The sequence below is a fragment of the Corvus cornix genome, chromosome 1, assembly GCF_000738735.6.
Source record: "Corvus cornix cornix isolate S_Up_H32 chromosome 1, ASM73873v5, whole genome shotgun sequence".
In the NCBI taxonomy this organism is placed as follows: Eukaryota; Metazoa; Chordata; class Aves; order Passeriformes; family Corvidae; genus Corvus; species Corvus cornix.
In genome coordinates this window covers 100149231-100169125 of record NC_046332.1, presented here as the reverse complement: position 1 = coordinate 100169125, position 19895 = coordinate 100149231, and the positions used below count along the sequence as shown (strand labels likewise).

General features: G+C 42.0%; 1 protein-coding gene across 9 annotated transcripts in view; it reads left to right on the top strand.

Annotated features, from left to right (window-relative positions):
* The window catches only part of GPM6B (glycoprotein M6B), a 107172-nt gene that overhangs the window by 70802 nt on the left and 16475 nt on the right, over positions 1-19895 (top strand). For 2 of the 9 annotated variants that reach the window (XM_039550602.1, XM_019282734.2), the window contains exon 2: positions 11358-11477. The exons of 3 other annotated variants lie outside the window; for them this stretch is intronic. In XM_039550602.1, the coding sequence (XP_039406536.1) occupies positions 11358-11477 (120 nt within the window). Of the gene's footprint in view, positions 1-3732; positions 4041-11357; positions 11478-19895 lie in introns of those variants that run through there. 4 more of the 9 variants (XM_010394410.3, XM_010394409.4, XM_010394414.4 and 1 more) reach the window with 4 other exon arrangements.

Here is a 19895-nt window from a genome sequence, read left to right as displayed (position 1 = left end):
TGCACCAAGTGGCTTCACATGTATTTGTTCTTTCTCTTACATATTTTTAAAAAAAAGGTATTCTGCAAGTTGTCTTTAAAATTAGCTGTTTGGACTATATGTCAGTCTTGTTTGAGGGACAATCTCTGTATTTTAACTTCTGAGTCTTGGATCACATAGACAATCTGAAATTGCTCTTCAGCTATGTGAGAACACTCTTTATTACAGCTCTGTGAAGCCTTTGTAGAAATGGCAAGTGTGTATTCATCTCCTGAAAGCTTGTGAAGAATTTGCTGTAGCTTATGGTAGAGCTTCTCAGCCTTCAGGAATGTAAACTAGATTCAGTGACATTAAAGATAGATGTTCAAAAGGAACTGGCGCATGAACAGAATGGGGTTTTTAATATATTTTTTAACTTCTGCAGTTGTGCTATTTTAATTGACTGAGCAAAATGATTAAATGTGTGGTTTGGGTTTTGGTTTTTTTTTAAACCTAGATAAAATAGATTTAAGCCTTTTTTAAAAAACTACTTTGCAGTGAATGTGACTTGGTCTGTAGTGCCTTCACATACTTTCCTCTGCTGCTATTCATCCTGAGGTTTGGCAGTAGGCTCAGAGCTGTGCTTTAGCAGCAGAAACCCTTGCTGCTCAGCCCCTCTCCTCATTTCCACTTTTATCTTATTCTGCAAATAAATTGCTGGGCTGAACTCCTCAAATGTAACTAGCTGCCTGCCCTGGTTGCTGGTTATCTAAATCAGTCTGGTCTGTACAAGCAGGTTTTTGCTGAGTATCAGTCTTTAAAGATTTTTTTCTTTTTTTTTTTTTAATTTTTGCTTTTGTGGTTTAATCTTTTGCTGTGTTGTCATAGGCATAAACTTGATGTCTCCCAGTCTCATCACATATTACAACAAAGATGTAAGGATGTATCTGTTTAAGGGAGGGAACATTGAATGAGACAACTTGCTGGCTGAGATTAATGCTTGAAGCACAAGATCAGCACCCATGTTAGCACTGGAGGAAATCATACCGTTTGTTTTATCTGCTGTATTTACCAGTTATGGTGCAGAACTTTGAAAATCAAGAAATTACTTAGGATGATAAGTGCTTAAAACCTATCATACATAAATAGTAAGAAGGGAGGGGAGAGAACTTTACACTCATGTATCACTTGAAGCTTTCAGAGGATGATTTAGTAGGCAGAATTAATGCTTCTGAATAGTTGGCCTTGATGGTTTTTGAAGTCTTCAGTTCAAGTTCTTGTTAAGTTGATTCTGGTATTGTGCACTGATTTTTCTTTGCCTGTTTGGGAAAGGGGTTATCCTGGGAGTAGAGTCGAGGAAATAATCTCCCAGCCTGTTAGGTTTGGGTTTCTGAAACATCAGCTCTGAAGTCCTGAGCCTGCCTAACAAATTCTGCTCACCAGTAGGAAGGTATGCAGCTGTTTGAAGGAGTAGGTCTCACCAGTAAAGAGGGGAGATCTACAATCATGGGTTTCCTCCAGGGACAGTCTGTAAGCAGAGGTATGTATTTTCTGTTTAAATAAAGGAAATTCCAAATTATGTGTGTATTTTCTGTGTATTTATACTGATAAGTGCATTGATATTACACCACTTGAATTAGGTTATGAACAGGCCTTTTGTAACTTAGGGTAGTCAGAAGGGAGGTTGCAACCTTTTTAAGTTTTAGACCTTCCAGTCTAAAAGCAAAGATGATTAAGAAAGAGAGATCTAGACTGTGGCAGAAGTACCAACTGCACAATGAGGCATTCCAGGAAGAGAATTTTATGTCAGAAGCAATCAACTGCTTTGACCAATGACTAAAATTTGTGTGACTTTCAGCAAGGAGGGTGTATTTGGTATGGATTTTCAGTCTTACTGATGTTTAATGGGGAAAAAAACCACTCTTTGTAGAACCTTTTCTTTGTATAGTCATTTCACCAACAACTTTTAGTAATGATTAAAAGAATATAATGAACTCATCACCCACGCTTTCACCTTTCAGCTGATTCTTTCAGGGAGTGTGTTTGCAGTGCATGGTCTTGATGGGGAAGGATTTCAATCTGTGTATGGATTGCTGTCTGAGCACTGGAGAGGAAGATTGGACAATATGCCTTGCCACCTGGGCTGAGGTCTCTGCTGTGGCTACTGATTTGATTACCTTCAGGAACCCAACCCCTTGCCCCATGTTGACTCCTGAGGATACTTCATGCCATCTACAAATTAACTTCCTCCTGCTTATAGGGCGGTCTGCTGCAGTGGGAGTTCAACTGCAGACTCTTCCTGGACTCCAAGGAAACATTTTAGGCAAATGCTTGACATCAAGTTTTGATGCTGTGATACAAAACCTTAGGGTATGTCCAAGACCTCCTGGCAGCTGTGCTGAAGCCTGAAGTCTGAGCAATAATGCCCCAAGCAAAATAACAGCTGTGTTAGCTGTGGTGAGAGAAGAGGGTTTGTGCACTAATTTCTTAAAGAAGGGAACTTTCTCTAATGGTTGGGTCTGAGGGCTTTTGTGCTTTTCACTAGGCATCTAGAAATAAAAATGCACAGCAAAATTGTGGGTGTAGTAACTTCAACCAGAAGAGACTAAATTGCAGCTACAAATCATTGGACTGCTTCCCTCTTCCCACTCTCCTGTTTGAATCTGTTCTAGGGAACATGCAGGGTGTAGGTTTTAACATCCCCAGCATTTGCTGAATCTACTGGGCGTCCTTGCGGGCTGCAGAACTGGCTGCAGTGGCTGGACCACAAAGGCCATTACTCCCTGCTTGCTCCACAGTCCTACACACACAAAGGGGTGCCTTTGGGCACTTGTGCCCTGTGTGGTGTGTTGCACTGTGAGGCATTGAGACAAGCAAAGTGACAGGCAAGGTTAATTAGCCTCAGTACAGCCTTAAATGTGTCAGTTGTCCCGGATTTTGGGAGGGGAACAATACCCCTATGTGGTGTTGCCCTGCCCTGTGGCTCCCCAGCACAGGAGCGGGCTGGGGACACCTAAAGTCACCTCAGGCAGTGCAACGTTGGCATGTCTTGGGTTTGTTGCTCCCAAGTACAGCTTATTTGATCACACTGCAGTCTGTCTGGATTTAGGGGAGTGATCAAACATGCTGAACAGCAACTCTGTGCTCACTCCCAAGCATGGCTTTAGGGCTCTAGTGGCAGACCTCCTTTTAAAGCCCAAGTTGTGTTTTCTTAAACATTTTATCCTTTAAAGTGTTGCACGTGCATTTTAGGTCGCTTGAGCTTGCTTCCTGTCTCCTTGCTTGGATTTTTTTTATTTTTTTTTTCCATTGTGCTTTCGAGTCAAAGAATTTAAATTTCCATGTACATACATATATGCCCACTGTTGCTTGTATGCTTCTCTCACAGCCTTTTGCCGTGGGTGAGCGGAACTCTCGGCAAAGAAAGCAAACAGAGAGAACAGACCCATCACCCCCCACCCCTTGAAAGAGCAGAGGGCATGTGGAATAAATCAAAATGCAAAGCATAATAACAAGGTCCCATGGGAAAGGGAGCCTTGTGATTGTGTGCCGGCGTGCACTCCCCTTAGAGACGGCGGCCGGGGGGCTCCTTTCTTTCTCACTTGCATCTCCCCTCCCGATGCCACCAATCCATTCACTGCCCGCAGAATCGATTAACATTTGTTGGGAGACGGGGAAAGAGGGGAAGAGCGGAGGGCAGGAGGAAGGGGGCACGAGCGGGTGATGCTGGTCCCCACGGTGTGGCAAGCCGAGCCTCAGGATGGCTATTTTATAGCTGGGGACCGTGGTGACGTATAGCTGAGCGAGCTGGCACAGCTTCTCGTGGACCAGTCAGCGGAGCGAAATTGAAGCTGACAAGACTTTTCTGGCATTTTGGAAAAGACTGTAATCTACTGTAGGGGAGAACAGAGCCGCTCAATCACCGCCGCTGTAAATAGGAGACGGAAGGGAGTGAGAAAGGAGGCGAAGAGAAAAAGTGCTTGCTGGGGGGGGAGGGGGGGCGGCATTTTTGGTGGATGGTATGAAGCCAGCCATGGAAACTGCAGCGGAGGAAAATGCAGAACAAAGCCAAGAGAAAAAAGGTACCATGGGGTCTAACAATAGCCTGTTTAAATCTTTTCATTCAGGGGGCTTAAAGAGGTTTAGGCCAGTTTTGTCACTTTTTCAAATAGCTCTTAAACAATCATTACTGCATCTTCGGGCTTTCAGCCGTCCTTTCCTGCATGGCTTGACAACAAATTAATAGAGCATCAACCTTTCTGTCTGTGTCTGTATTTGCTCTGAATCTGTCCTAACCCTACCCGAAATGATGCTTGCTAAAGAAGTCTTGTTATTGCTGCATCTTTGACAGATTTTGGTTAATTTGGTTTACAGAGGTAGCGTGTGTCTGTGTGGTTGTTGTTTTCAGAGCCGTAATCTGGTGTTTTCATCGGGACTAGCCATGTAGCAAGGCTTTGCAATGCAGTGTGGGAGACCTAGGTTATAGCAACCTATAATACATTATAATGTCACACAACCGTCGTGTAGTGAGCTTGATGCCAAATACTACTCTTATTTTTAAAATTCCTTTTCTATGGTGTCATCTGGCAAATTGCACTTTAGTAGAGATCTGCCTGCACTATGATAAGGGGGAACAATGCAGTGAGTTTTGCAACATTAGATTTCAGGATGTGTTAATCACTGAGAATTGCTGCTTAATGGAGAGAACAATTCCATGGTAATGGTTCTGTGGTAGGGAGATGGCAATGCAGAAAGAGAGGTGCTTCAGCCATCCCAGCTTCACAGGTGATTCTGGTTGGTTTGGAGTGCTGAACTTCAGATCGTAAATTCAACCAGCAAGGGATATTTTGTTTCTGTGTCGTATAATTTATGTCAAATAGCCGTTCCTCTTCAGTGTAGTAGACTACAGTAACAAAATTTTTAAAATTTCCTCTCTTTTTACTTGAGTCATATTTTTTAACCTGTTGTGTATCGTTTATAAGCAATCTGAGTATCTCATCTGGTATCTCATAGGCTTAAGCAGATGATAAACAACTAATGCATTTCCCCAAGCAGAATTCTTTCATCGATTGTTAAGCAGTTCAGATATAAACATGATAAATCCTGGTACTGTCCAGTAACAGATTTTGTTTTCCTACTTTGAATCTGACTTCTGCTACACACTTCATATAAAATGAGCTTCAGTTTCAAGTAAATGAAATTTGTCAAGTGATTAGACACAGTACTACATAATCCCTTAGGGATTTCACAAAAGGAGGTCCGCTGATGAGAGATTAAACTCTGAAAGCCATTAGTGTATGTGGACAATAACCCACCTTACTGCAGATTTTGAGTAATTAATGTACAAAATGTCCTGGATAGATTGACTATAAAACCACCTTGAACTGATCATTCTTCAAAAATTACAGCAATTCTTTCTCCTGATTGACAAGCTCCTTTTAAACCGATGGAATTCATGTTACAATAAATACTAAAGAAAGTTATATGTATGCATTAGCAGCTGTGCAAAACAAAATGTGTTGCTGAGTGTGTTTATGATGAGTTTATGGCTTCCCTTTTGTTTTGGCAAGGATGAAAGCACAACATGTAGAACAGTAAATCTGCTTCCAAGTCAAGGTGGTTGATCTGTTGCTTTCATCGAATGCAAGCAAGGGAGCCTCCTATCCCAATGTTACCACCATTTCCTAGGTTTTCTATGATAATTTTATGCTTTGGATCTGTTACACAGGTGTATGTATGTAACACTTGTAGGCTTTGTTCTTGCCGGTCCTCTGATTCCTGAAAGTAACACATGGTCTCTCACATTATGCTCTGTATATTCACTTAAATTCTCAATATGCTTCACATCAAATAAAGTGCAGAAAGCTGAAACAGTCCTAATTTTTATAGTAAAACAAATAGACCAGATTCCCTTATAAAGTTACTGCTGTGAAGTGGTCATGGAGGAGTCATACTTGGTTTTGAGGGGCAGATTTTCCAAAGTGCTAAATCTGTCGAGACCAGTTGGGTTTTCAGATGGGCTCAGCAGGCATCAGGTACTTCTCAAATGTCAGAATGTTTCAAAAGGGCTCTTTTACCAGCAGCTCCCAGGGAGGAAAATGGGCTTTTTCTCTGTGTAAAGAAACCTGCAGGGAAATGCTGCTGCTTCATTTTGGGGTATAAAACAGAAGATGACTCCTCCGTTTAGTCTGGACCAGAACTCTTGTTATGCCTCACATGCTTGCCAGCCTTGCAACATTTACTTCTCCCTCTAGGATCCCACCTGGACTTGGTAATGGCCATCCTTTATGAGATGCCCTAGATCCAGTGATTTCAAGGCAACTGCCACAGCTTGAAGCAGTTGAAGTGCTATCACAGGGTCTTTTAACTCTTTCTTCTAGAAATTAATTGCAAAGCCTAAGGAGATAAACCATCATCTGGAGGGGTTTGGGAGATGCTGCAATTGCTAAGTCTGAGCAAGGGAAGATGATGAGCATTCTGCTTTGGGTATTCAAGTTCACACCCTGTATGCTTTTCACTGCCAGGTTCTGGGGAAAGTATCTGCATTTAACTAATAGCAAATCATACTTTTAAGCTAAGAGGTTTTTTCCCTTTACCAGAATTTTAAGCTGCATGTTTCTGGGGTGTGTTTTCAATGCAAGGACCTTCTTGATGTACTGCAGTTTTGTAGAATAAACACTTGGAGGAAGCTGGGCTAGGACTACATGCTGTCTGTGTACCGGGCTGCCGGTACTTGGGAGAACACTGGAGAGCAATGCTTCCAGAGCACTTGGCATGAGCAGTGAGGTCTGTTTTCAGTTTGAGCACCTGAAGCAGTCGTATGTGAGCGGTGGTGTCACACAGGTATTGGTTTGTGTTTCCCATCTCTGTGGCAGATGTGGACAGCCAGCTATTTTGGACTGCAGTGTAGCTGAGACAATTTGCACAAGCTAATGTGCTTTATGAATAATTACTGGTTGATAAATTAAAATGATTGAAAATTATTTAGATTCTTAAAGTTTGCTAAACTGTATAGAATTCCCCTTCTATCTTTTAACTATTTTCATGATTCAGGCAGTGATACTACGCAGCTGATGGATTCCGTGTTTATCTGACATTTGTTTCTCTGCGCCCAGATGAGTGGCTGCTGCCCCAGTTTTTTTAATTGGAATTGGAACAACCCCCATGTTGATGGAGATAAGAAATAAGTCAGCTTTATGCTGTGTACCAGCAGCCCTTATCAGAGGAGAACACCATGAAAGCTGAAGCAAAATGTTTAACAGATACTTTGCAGGGCTGCAGGACATATTGGACGCATTTTAAAGATGAAGGTTTAAAAATTATTACAAATGACAGGGTATATCTTGCAGGCATTAAATTAAATCAAAATGTGAGGACTGGGCAGGCAGATTTACTGAGGTGGAATAAATAAGAAAAGCGAAATGCCGTTTTGCATCAGCAGTGAAGGATATAGATCCTGATACACATTAACAGAGACAAGAAGTTTCCCTTTTCACTTAACTGTGAGAAATACTACCAAGTTGCAAAATTAATAAAAAAGAAAAAGAAGAAAAAAAAGAAAATAAACCCCAACTGTGGATGACCATGGTGAATTCACCAATTACACATGGGATAGAAGAAAGCCATGATACCAGAGTGTAGTTTCTCTATATGAATACATATGATGTTCAAATTGCCTATGCTGTGCTGAGGAATAATGGAGACCAATTTGAGCAGCTGTACTAAAGGTCCCTTTTAATTGGCTCTTCCCTGCTTATGTGCTCTTGATAAAAGAAGATCTCGTGCTCAGTAATAGCTGTGAGCTTTATTATTCTCATGGTATATGAAGCCATGTTTCAGCTTTTAAGCTCTAAATAGATAAGCATATACTAGTCAAAATATAAAGAAAATACTTTTCTTTTCTTACACTATTACACCCAGTTGTACAGTTGTTGCACTTTACAGCTTTATTTAAACACATGAGAAAGGAATGGATTGTCGTGCAGTCTATTTCACTTTTAGGAAAGTTATTTTTACACAGTGAGCTTATGACATTTTGATACATCACAGATGTATTTTTCATTACAACAAATTGAAAAAAAAAGGGTTTTTTTAAAATATGTATTATGATCATCAACCAAAATTTCTAAGGTACCCACTTAATGGTAGACTCACACAGTGGTATCAGAGCTGTCAAGCCATTCAAAGATTTTTAGTATGCTGCATATTTTTCCCCATTTCAAGCAGTTGATTAGTGTTTCAGATCCACTGACAACAATAACTGCTCTAAGTCCCTGAAGAATACAACTGTAGGAAGAGAGGTCCAGCCCAGGGAGAATCTGGGACACGCGATATTCTGGGGATAATAATTTGGCAGGCTTAGTGATTTAGGTTTTAATGAATAGGATTTGGTTTCTAAATAGGAGGGGGTTGAAAAATACTCGGAGAATGTACTCCTACTGATCTGAACAACCTCGTGAAAGCAAAAAACCTAGACATATGTGCCATGGGATATGGTAACGGGGGGTGGGGGAAACCCAGATGGCACTGTATGTGCACAGTGGATTTTGCAGCAGGAGCAAAGAGGCTAAAGAGGGAAGCAAAGAGGGGGGAAGGTCTCCTTCAGTTACTCTGACCCTTCCCCATTTTCTGGCCAGCCTTCCTCCTTGTCCAGTATTCATCACCAGACCATCAATGACGAAACAACATCCTCTCTTTGCTCCCATGGACTGCTTCATCAGCTGAGACAGATAAATGTCAAAACTGTCTGTTTCCTCTAAAACCTTATTATAAAGGCAGTGAGCATGAGGATGTTGAGCCCTGTGAATTTTTATTACAGGCGTGCAAGATGATTCATCGCAATGAATATTGAACACCATGGTCGCCATCCGTGTGCCTGCGTGGTGTGGCATGAAAACATTGTCAGTTCTGTAGCTGGTGTGTCTGTGCAGGATTGAGGACAACCTGGTTCCAACAGGAGGCCTTGAGCCATGGGAGCTTGGCTGTGGGTGAAGGGTATTGTAACCTAGACCAGGGAATGCAATTAATGCAGTTAGTTCCTCAAAAAGCAAAAGGTAAAGAAGCCCTTTAAGCCTGTTTCCTTCCCAACTATTCGGGGTACAGAGTTAAATTCCAGTGGGTACAGACTGTGTGCAGTAGTTGTTATGCCACTGAAGCCCAGGGAGCTTTTGACTGGGTGTTGATTTTACATGAGTGGGCCTGCGTGGGTCCCAGCAAAGTCACCCAGAGATTCTCTTCATCTTCAGAGGTCGTGCTGGGCATGCATTAAGGGCTACCAAATAGCCATTGCTAAGTGTCTCTGCACAGCAGTGGGAAAACTGAGATTCCTTATGGAGTTTGAACTGCCTCCTAATGAAAGGAGCCCTGTTACTGCAAAACCAGAAACTGCTAATTAAAGAAACCAACTCCATAGAATATTTTCATTTACAGAAATGATGCTACAAAGTCTACATGCTGTCTCTGTGTTTCAGGGTTTGATATTTGTACCACAGCAGACAGGTGACTTCACCAGTGTTCCCCAGGCTAAGGGAGAAAAGGAGCTGCCTGCTCTGCTGCTCTGAACAAGTGCTTTTTGTGGCCACTGCAGGAGAAATCTCAAACTGTGGGTTCAAGCTAGTAAGATAAAATCTTGATGTCAAAGGTTTGGTTTAGATGCTGCTGCAGTGCAAATGAAGAATTCTTTTCTTTTTGGAAGTCTTTGCAGCTGGTTATTTTTAATTTTTTTTTTTTTTTTTTTTTTTTTAAGTCTGAATCTTTTACCTGTGTCCAGTAAGTAGCTTCAAAAAGGCAGGGCGCAGACATTGGGGAGGCAGAGGAGAGGAGGTATGCAGTGCTAGCGAAGAATTTTCATTTCCATTTTATATCCAATTCAATTATTATGGCATTCCTTGTGATCTCACAAGCAGGATTGTTCCTCTCTGAGCAGAAGATGATATCATCCTGAGAGTGTGCAGTCATTTTGGACCAGTATTTTCAACACATTTTGCATTTTGTTATGCTCATAAGATGTGGAACTTGTCTTTCCTAAGACAAGTAAGAGGAAGAGTAAGCCATACAACACGGAATAATGTCTTCTGTGGAAGGTTTACTGACATCTGCTTGCTGGTTTGTGTGTGAGATTCAGAGAGGGGAAAATTACTAAGCCACAAAGTATCCTTTAGAGAGCTATTGATACTAAATTTATGTACAAAACCTAAAAGACTCTTTCAGTATTGGAGTTCATTTGCTGATAAAGAAGATGAACAAATTCTTGGTTTAAATCTCTAGATCCAACATTTGGATTCAAGGCCAAGATTTTTTTTGTCCTCTTGACATATGCAAATACGGCTGTGCCAAGCTCCTCACTGCACAAACAGCAAAACCGCATGAGAGAGGGACCAGGTCCAGGACCTTCTGAGCCCCTCAAAGGCTAGAAATTTATGGCATTTCTACTTCTCCTACCCCCTGAAATTTGTCTCTAATCTGGTCTACAGTAGATAGGGTTTTCATCCCCACAACCTTCACTTTCTCCACGTGCCCAAACACTGCTGAATTGGATTTGCTTCAGCCAGAAATGATGGTTGCTTTCTCATTTAGCCACTGCAGAGGGGGACCCTGGTGCATTTGGAATAAAAGCTGTCTCACCCTGACAGCTTTGACAAGGCTATAGGGGTACCAATGGGGGACATGTAGGCTCAAAAGTGCTTTGATGCTGTTTCCCCAGTGGTCTCTTTCAGGGGCACAGAAACCCTGTGCCAATGAGTGTGCAAAGAGTGTGTGAGTGGGTGAGGTGAGTTACCGCATGTGGGGTCTTGTTGCTGGGCTTCCTCTGAAAAGACAAGGAGAAGCAGGACTGCTCTTCTTGGTCATGAACCTGGGACAAATAGTTTTTAACACACTTGGTCCAGATTTTTGGATGTGAGCAGAGCCTATGTGAAATAAAGCCCACAAACTTTTATTTTTTTAATATAAGAAAGTATCAGAGCAAACCTTTGTGTTTGCCCTACCTAGACATAAAGCAATAACCTTTTTCTTTGACAGCATTAGAGTATTTTTTAAAAACAGGTAATGTGATTTTCTATCACTTTACATTCCTTTACTTCTGGAGCAGAGCTTTTTGTCATGGACAAAGAGAGGGAGACATTAGAGTGGGTGGGGGTAAGGAATAGAAAGCCCTTCCCTATGTGTTTTAACTCAAATCCTAGGTGGACTTTCAGCTATTCAACCTTTCTTAACACTTGTGTGAGCATTTCCCTGTTGATCATCCCTCCTAATCTCTCCCTTAGTCTGTAAGGTTATGTTGTATCAGTTATGAAACTACAGTGTGTTTTTTTGGGCTCTTGTTTTTAAAGTTAAATGACTGAAAGTACTGAACTAAAACTTGCTGGTGACACTGACTTTTTACCACCTAAAATTGGCAGTGATCACCAGACCAGAAATGGAAATTGGCAGGTACCACTGGATGTACAGGAGTTCAAGGCCACACCGGTACCATCATGTGCCAGCATTGAGAGGCAATATTAGTCCTTTGGGGATTCAAGGTAAATAAAGGGCTGGGTGAAAGGGAAATAAAGAGATCAGAAATGGTAGTAGCATAAACTTAATGCTTTGTAGTAGTCCTAACAATTTAAGATAAACATTCCTCTGTTTTTCTTGTTTTGTTTGTTAAGGCTGTAAGGAGTCTACTTCTTTTGTATGAATACTTGACATAAATTTGAATTTCATTGTTAATGCTTGAAAGACGAAAATGGGTAGTGAGGGACAGCTTCCTTTTAACTGTGCTCCCAATTGCTTCAAAACTGTTTACGGATGAGATGAAATAATATGGGGGTTTATGTGGATGAATCTATCAGACTCATCAGCCACAAATGCAGAAATGACACTAAAGCAGTGACAGCACATCTGACTTACTGGTATCCTACAATGTGCTTCCTAGAGATCATTCTGTGGTTTGGTTTGCAATTTTCCCTTGTTAGAAGCACTAAGTGTGTATGTCAGGGTCTAAAGGAGGATTTCAGGTGAGGCTGTAAAAATGGTTTGGTGGTCCTACATGCCTGTCCTTTTGATGTCCAGCTTGAGACGTCAAGAAGATCCTATATAGTTTTCCTGAAGCTTTATTTTAAGGGTCTGTGGGGGAATTGAGTTTTGAAGCATCTCAGAAAGGCACCTGAAATCAAGCCTATGATTGATCACATTGGAAAATTCCAGTCTGACTGATGGATGGCACAGCAAGGGATATATATGCTCAGAGCCAGCCTTTGCAGCTAGCTCTATCCAGAATCCTCTTCTCTTTATGGAGCTGATTGACTGAAGCCTGCTTGACAGCTTGTTTGCTGAAGATGCCTGCCTCCGCATCAGACTTTAATAGCAATGCAGGGAGATATTCACCAAAGCTTGCTGCCTCATCCTTCCCCTTTCCATTATATTTTCATACTCTTATGCTTTAGGATTCAAATATTTACGTATTTCAAATGGCCTTTTTTCCCCCCAAATACTTAGGTCACAAATTATGATCTCTGTCTTCAGTATCAATAGTAATTTTTACCATATTTTATGATAAGTTGCCTGGGTGACAGGTTTGGGGCTGCCAGAAGACATTTCCAAACTTCACGTTTAGTGCACATGGGATATTTTACACACAAAAGAAATGCTTCGGGAAGGAGTGGTAGATTATGAATGCTGCCTGCCTGGGCTGTGAAGGACATGGAAGGAGCAGGCTAGGCCCTGGTTATCAGGGTCTTGGGCCCCTTCAGCTGTCCCCAGTGATGAGACATGTCCATATGTGCTGGCACAGATGAGCCAGGACACGGAGATGCACAGCCTTCTGTTACAGCAGCTGGGAGTCTGGCACCTAAAATGGTGCTAGAAACCCTTGTTTAGGCAACTGAACCCTTTTCAGTCTGCCTTGGGAGTCTTTCTGAGCTAACATGTAGGTAAATGTGCCTGTCATGGAGGAGTTGAGGATGAAAGAGTTCTTGTTGATGGGGTAAAAAAAACCCCACTGCCAGAGCCCAGAAATGCCAGTTCAAGGGAAGATGTTTTAAATGGCTGCACTTGAAGAAATTAAAAGTTTTTTAGGCAGCAATTAAATCTCTCTGAACAGGTCTTGAGTAAAACCAACCTGCCAGTGATGGATTAGCCACTGTGAAAATGCTGGTCTTGGCTCCTGTCACTTAGATTGGAGGGAAAATGTCACTTCAGTCCCAACACAAATCCCTGCTATAAGATGCCTCCCCTCAGCACTGGCCTACAGCTCCCCACTGCCGGGTGGGACTGGCTGCTGTGCTGAAATACCCTCTGCTGCTTTGACAAGACACGTGATTTCTTGGGTGCCTTTGTCTCCTCCGTCAGTGTCCAAATGGACCTCACTATGAGGGCACCTCTGTGGCAGTCCTCGTGGCATCCACCTCTTCTCCCAGCATCTCCATGTACAACATGATCTCACTTCCCTAATTTAAGCTTGAATTCAGCACTTGAGCAACAAGGGAAGAGTCAGTGTGGGAGATTCACTGCAGTGCTGGAGCCAAGACATCCCCGAACACCTGCAAGCTTAATGAGCCTTTCAAATGCTAAAACAATTTTTTCCCCAGAAAGCAAAGTACCATCTTTTCTCTAGAAAGAGAAACTTTGCAATAGTTGTTTGACATGAGCTTAGCTGTAGGCACTATTCCAGGTTGGGTGGGTGTTGTTTGCTTTATGGGAATATTTTTTTTTTTTTTCCCCTGAAACTTGCTTCCCCAGATGCTGGGAGGTGTTTCAGCTGCTCTCTGAGCACATAAGGGCATGTGAATGTGGAGTATCTCATTGAAACAGCCTTACTGCTCCTTTGCTGAAACAAGCTCAAGTTTTGGGAATGATGTGGTGAGGATTCAGCTGGGGAAATACCTGCATGAAAGCTGTTGCAGGGCAAAGGACTTCTGCAGTTACAGTTCAGGTTTCTTATTACTCCTCTTGTTCCATAGTTGCGTAAATGTCTGGGAAGATCTTTGCATCTTCAGTTATCTCTTAAATTGAGAATTTGCCTTCTGAATCTGAGATCTGCCATGCTGGAATACACATACCCCCACACCCAGACGCACACACTGGTTTTGGCCCTCAGCTCTAGGGAGAGAGAGGTTGTGTTTCTCGTTTGCTTCTTTATAGTTTAGGGAGGAGTCAACTGGGGAAGCGGTCGATAGCGGTGGCTGAAATCCAGTGTGGCAAAAGTCTTGCTCTTCTGCTGAGTGCTGAAGGCTGGTGGAGGGTGAGGTGAGTTACAGCTGGCAGAAAGGTGGAGCTAAGAGTTTCAACTCCAGTCTTCCAGGTAAGATGTTCACCTTTGATTAAAGTAAAAGTCAGGTTTAAAAATCATGTCAGCCAAGTTACAGGTGGGTCTGGAGGATGGTTGGATCAAGGAAACCCAAATGTCCTTACAGATTTTCACAGAGCTGTGGAAGTCACTCATGGAACTGAAATGCTTAGGTGCCTTTGTATTTCCACACTGTGCTTGTCTAGACCTCCAGGCATTTGGATATCTTTGGCAGTCTGCCCATTGCTTCATCTCTTTTACCTCTCTACCTTGAGTTTGTCCAAAATCATTGCCTTGGCTGGCACCTATTGAAGCAGCAGTTCCTGCATGTTGACCCTCCAGAGCGTTTTTCCAAGGAAACAAAAATAAGGGAAGTGAGGGGAGGGAGGTCAGGGCAAGGGCAGAAAGGAAGGAGGGACGTCAGGCGTGTTGAGCAGTGAGTTGTTGATGTGTCGGCTGAGTTACAGCCCCAGTTTGGAGCAGCAGCTGCCCTTGCTGGTACAATGTGTTTGAACTTGGAGCTCTGTGTGCCAATGAGCGCTTCCACATGCTCAGGCTGCACTGAATCCCGAGGGTTATTTTGGATAGTAAAATACTAGAACAAGTCTCCAGGAGAAATAACACCAAAGCTTATATCAATAGTGCCTGATCTGCCCCTTATGTGAGAAGTCTCTCTTTTTAAATCACCAGCTTATTTTTTTCCTGCAGAAGTAGCTTAAGGCTAAGAAATATCCCTCCTCAACAATTCCCACTGAAACCTGTTTGAAGTAAGGCCTTTTCCAAAATATAAGTTAGATGTTTTTCTTCTGCTGTGGATTCCACTGTTTCATGGGCCAAAAGTAAAACAGAGAAGACATAAATTAAAATAAAATTCTGCCTGACCTTTGTCCAAATGCAGTAAAGAGCTATTCTCTCATCCCACCATCTCATGGGACAGCAGCTTCTTCCTGTGCAGGTCCAACTCCTTTCTCTCATACAGCAAACACCTGGGATGGGCACTTGCAATAACTATGGATGTAGTGATTCCTATTCTATTGTAGTAGATTTCACTGTTTGAAAAAGATGACTTCAGAACACCTGTGAGCTTAATGAGCCTTGCAGATGTTGGAATGATATAGATGGGGGGAGTGTGTGTATTTCACTAAATTTGAAGAAGGTAAACTGGATAAGGCATGTAAAAAACCCATTCAGATCATCTGTCTTTGCATGAAACAGGTTTGGTTCCTGCAATAGGAGTGCAATTTTTTTTCCTATAAGAACTGCTGATTTGGAAGAAGAGATTTGGAGAGAAAAAAAAAAAAAAAGAGGGTTATGATTACTGCTATCTGTTCTTAGAGTCTTCTCTGCATCGTTTAACATCATCCAGAAGAAACAAATCTTGCCTTGGTAAAACAGCCTTTTCTCCAATTTGAACATCATTTTTTCTTTAGTGAGAGAAAAAAAAATAGCTTTTGCTGTGGATGAACATTGATAACCTCTGAAAGGTTGTTTGGTTTGTTTGGACTTTTTTGTTTGTTTGTGGGGTTTTTGTTAATCATGGTAGAAAAAAAAAGTGCTTGATTTGAAACCTGTGCTTACTGTATTTTTGGTGACAAATTCAGGAGTCACTTATTATCATTACTCATACAATACCACAGAGATACTTGGTGCTCTGTGGATTTGAAAAAGGGTCTGATAATGGTTCCTCCAGGCTGTGAGATGCTTGTTCTTAGTGTGCACCAATTCTCCTGCTTTCTCTGTGTTGGTTTCCAGCACAGGAGGTGTGAGCAAGGACTTTTAGTTCTCTTCTACACATGAAGCATCTAATGGATAACAGAGAATAAATACCTTCTCAGAAGAGGGGAACTAGCTGTATGACAGTGCTGAAACCAAACATCTTGTATCCGTATCAAGAATAACTGGAGAAGTTACAATTAATGCTGATGACCTTCAGAAAGGAGCTAGTTGTTCTTCAGGTAGCTCTTAAATAGTAGAGATTGGGATGAGATTTACTGGATGGATCAGACCACCCCAGATCTCACAGGTTTTTACTTGGAAGTAGCATCTTGTGCTGGCCACTTTGAAGGATAACAGAGATGTCTTGCTGCATTTCAGGTCTGATCCTTTGTGGCAGCCCTGATGGCTGTGTTCTCCAAAGGTCATGTCCCCTCCATCACAGGGACTCTTCTGGCCAGGAAGGAGTTATTGATTAACAATCCTGGAAGAGGGGAATGCAAATACAGTGGGGAGATTATCAACCTGGCTAGACTAAAGTGCACTTATATTAAGTTTTCTGGCTCTCATGAGTTAAATTCTGTATAAGTTAATTTCACAACTTCTTATTTGTGTTGGACAAAAAGGCAAAATTAGTAAATACTGAGCTTGAAAGGAAGTTTTCTGTGGAAGAGCTTCAAGAGGTTTGTGGGAGGAGAAGAAAGGATTTTCTGTATTTGAGCTTATCACTTATTTAGTCTGTTTAATGTTAATCCAGAAGTGTGGTGAGTGAACATTTATTCTAAGTAGTAACAGCAATTTTAGCCGTGTGTCGTGTTCTGTAAATCAGCAAAATTTAAGATGAGCAGCAATGGGTAAGGATAGAGCTTGGACAAAGACTTCCATGTGATTTAATGCAGAGCCTTTTTATTTTAGTATCCTTACCAAAGTGTGGAGAGAAATTTGTCACAGGCTTTAAACTTACTCTTGTAAGGTTAAATGTTTTATCTTACTGTGTTGCCACTGACCCTTGGCTGCAGGTGTGGGTGACAGATGTGAGGAGTTATTGCCAGATATTGGCTTAGTCTCATGCAGAGAAGAAAGAAGTACATTCCAGTTTTGCTTCTGAGGTATTAGTCTATTCCCACATCCCTCACTGCTTCTCCCATGGCTGCCAATCATGCAGCATGTAGGAAAATGTACATCCTAGCATGCATAAGCCATTCAGAATGGAAATTTTAAAAAATACGGTGGGTGGCAGACAGTAAAATTGGCATTTGCTTTCATTGACATAAAGTTCATTTTCTGACAAAGATCCATGGTGATTTAGGACTCCAAGGGTATTATTCATGCTTGGCATTGAGTAATCTTCAGCACTGGGGAAGCAGGAGGTGAGCGTCAAGTAGTGAGTTGTCCTCTTACATTTATTTGTGAATTGGGAGTAGTGCTACCAACACTAGGCTCCTGTGGATGTGTAGTAATGAGCCCGATTTATATGTGATGGCTACATTTAAGATATTCTCTAGTGCTTTCATTTGAGGTGTTGCCTAGTGCTTTTTTTCCCTTGGATTTCTTGCAACCTTCTTTTTGTTAAAAGAGTTCCTCCCCACTTGCTCCCTGAGCTGTGGTGCTGAAGCCAACAGAGATTGTGGTTCTGTGGTGGAACATGATGTGCAATTTCTGCCATGTATTAACTGGGCTGGTGTCTGACAGGCCAGGATTTCCTAAAATGCATTACACAATTACAGGAAGTGAGTGGTGAGGAGAAAATGATGCCCATTGCTTTATCTTTCATGTGAGGGAAAGAAAACAAACTTCTAAAGAAAAGAAAGTGGGAACTAACTCATGGCAGACAGTCACAGGATCCTGGAGGTTTAGTTCCCTGAAAGGGAAAGCTTTTCAAAGCTCCTTTCAGGTTTTCTTGGTTCCTTGGTTTTTTGTTCCATAGTGACCTTGGCTATGGGCCCGTGGTTAGTACCAGAGGTGCACTGAGGTACTCGTTCAACCTAGGAGGTGTTTGGAACATTAGACAACAGGCTGGTTTTCTGTCCAGGAGGTGTGGATATTCCTTCTTTACATCATGTTTTCCATGCTTTGCTTTGAGGCATGGCTTTGTGAACATCTGCCTGTCCCAGCTTTTTAAGTCTGGGCTTGAATGATGTATGATCTTCCTAGAGCAAGCCCTAGGAATAATCAAGGAAGCTACCTGATCCTATTGCATTGTCTTTTGTCATTTCCAAAGCACAGATTTGACCTTAGTAGGATAAGGTAGTCCAAGAACTGCCTCTTCTTCTTTTTTTATTTTAAGACCACTTTCCATTATTTCTCTATTACCTTGCTGTTCCGAGTTTAAATCTTAAAGCTGTACTTAAAGTACCAATGGAGGTTTAGCCACACAGTCACCATTTGGCATGGGAAATTCAATGGCTAAGCCCCTGCATATATGCAGTAGGCTATACACTGCTGGGCAGATTGTATAATTGTTCTTCATACATTGAGCAACTCATTGCCGATTTATGTACATATGTAGGTTCGTCCTTTACCAATTTCCTGTGACTGATAGCTTCCAGGAGTTTAAAAGAATAGCTGGTTCCTGTTTCTTTCTCTTCTCTTTATTTTTGTCCTTTAGCAAGAATATTTGTGTGTGTGTGTGTTTAATAGCATTCATTCCCTAGAGAATAATCTCAGTCTTTGTTTTAGCTGGCCTCCTTCTGAGAGTGTGTTAAATCTGTAGCCAAGATCACAGGCAGCTCTGGGCAAATCATTGGGCTGTTATTAACCTGCCTCCATGGCAACTGCTGCTCGCCAGCCTGAGGACAAAAAATGTTTTTATTCTGCTGAGTTGCACAAAAGGTTCTAGTGATGCCTCGTACAAAATGGCCATTGAAAGGGGAGATGCAGTGATGTGTGTTTGTGCTGTACAGTTTCATATTTAAATCATTTTACACTGTTTCATTGGAAGTGGGTATACAGCTGAACAGTTCAGTGTTTTGGCCATATGGAAAGTAAAAACTAACAGAAAATTGGAGCTGAACTTATTTTAATACTACTTATTTTTGTCAGCTTGAGTTCACAGGCCTTCAGCCTGCAGTTGTCATCAGAGTATTAGCAAGTTATTTTGTGAACATGAGCTAGACAAACATCATCCTGGGGTTTCAGTTGTACTGTGTGAAGATAGTTGCTGACTTGGAGTTACAGAGAGAGAACATAAAGGCTTCCTGGAAAGCTTTCTAATTGTTTTCAGAAATCCTCTGCTTTGCTTCAGTGCTTCTTTGGGAAGCTTGGTACGCGTATCTTAGTTCTTGATGAGCTTCAAACTGTAGCTGGTTTTGAAAGCTGCTCTTAGCAGTACTGTTTTAGTCTTCTGTTAAAATCATAAAATCAGTTTTATTGCTCAGGCTAGGCATGGCTTTAATCTGCTCATAAAGAGTGTTCACAGTGGGATCTGGGGGGAGGTCTGGCAGCCCCAGCACTGCAATGAGGTTGTGTCCCGCAGTTAGTTACCCTCTGGCAGGAGGCTGTGTAGCTCTGCTGTCAATTTGGGTGCAGAATGACTACGTATGGATGGATGCTGTCTCTTGGAAACATGCTGGTTTGAGATGCTTCATGTGCTTGCAAGATGGCTGTGTGCTATTTCCAGGTGTACCAAAGTCTCTCTGATTCCTGCTTTAGTCTTGGGGTCAAGGTGAGTAGTTCCTGCAGTTCCGCACTTGGGCAGTTTTCTGTGCCCAAAATAATGTGGTTGCTTTAGACACCTCTGAGGTTGTCCCTTGGCTTTGTTCTGCACTGAGAAAATGAAAGCCACCCAAATTCTGTGATGCCTTTTTACTTGGACTGCAGAGGAAGACAAAGAGTATGGCCACAAAGACGATCTGTGCAGCTGCTAGTTGCTGAGAGGTGAGAGGGGGTCTGCCACTGTTGCCTTGTGTTCGAGGGTCTGTGGATTAGTGGCAGATAATTGTCATGTGTTTGAGTAAGG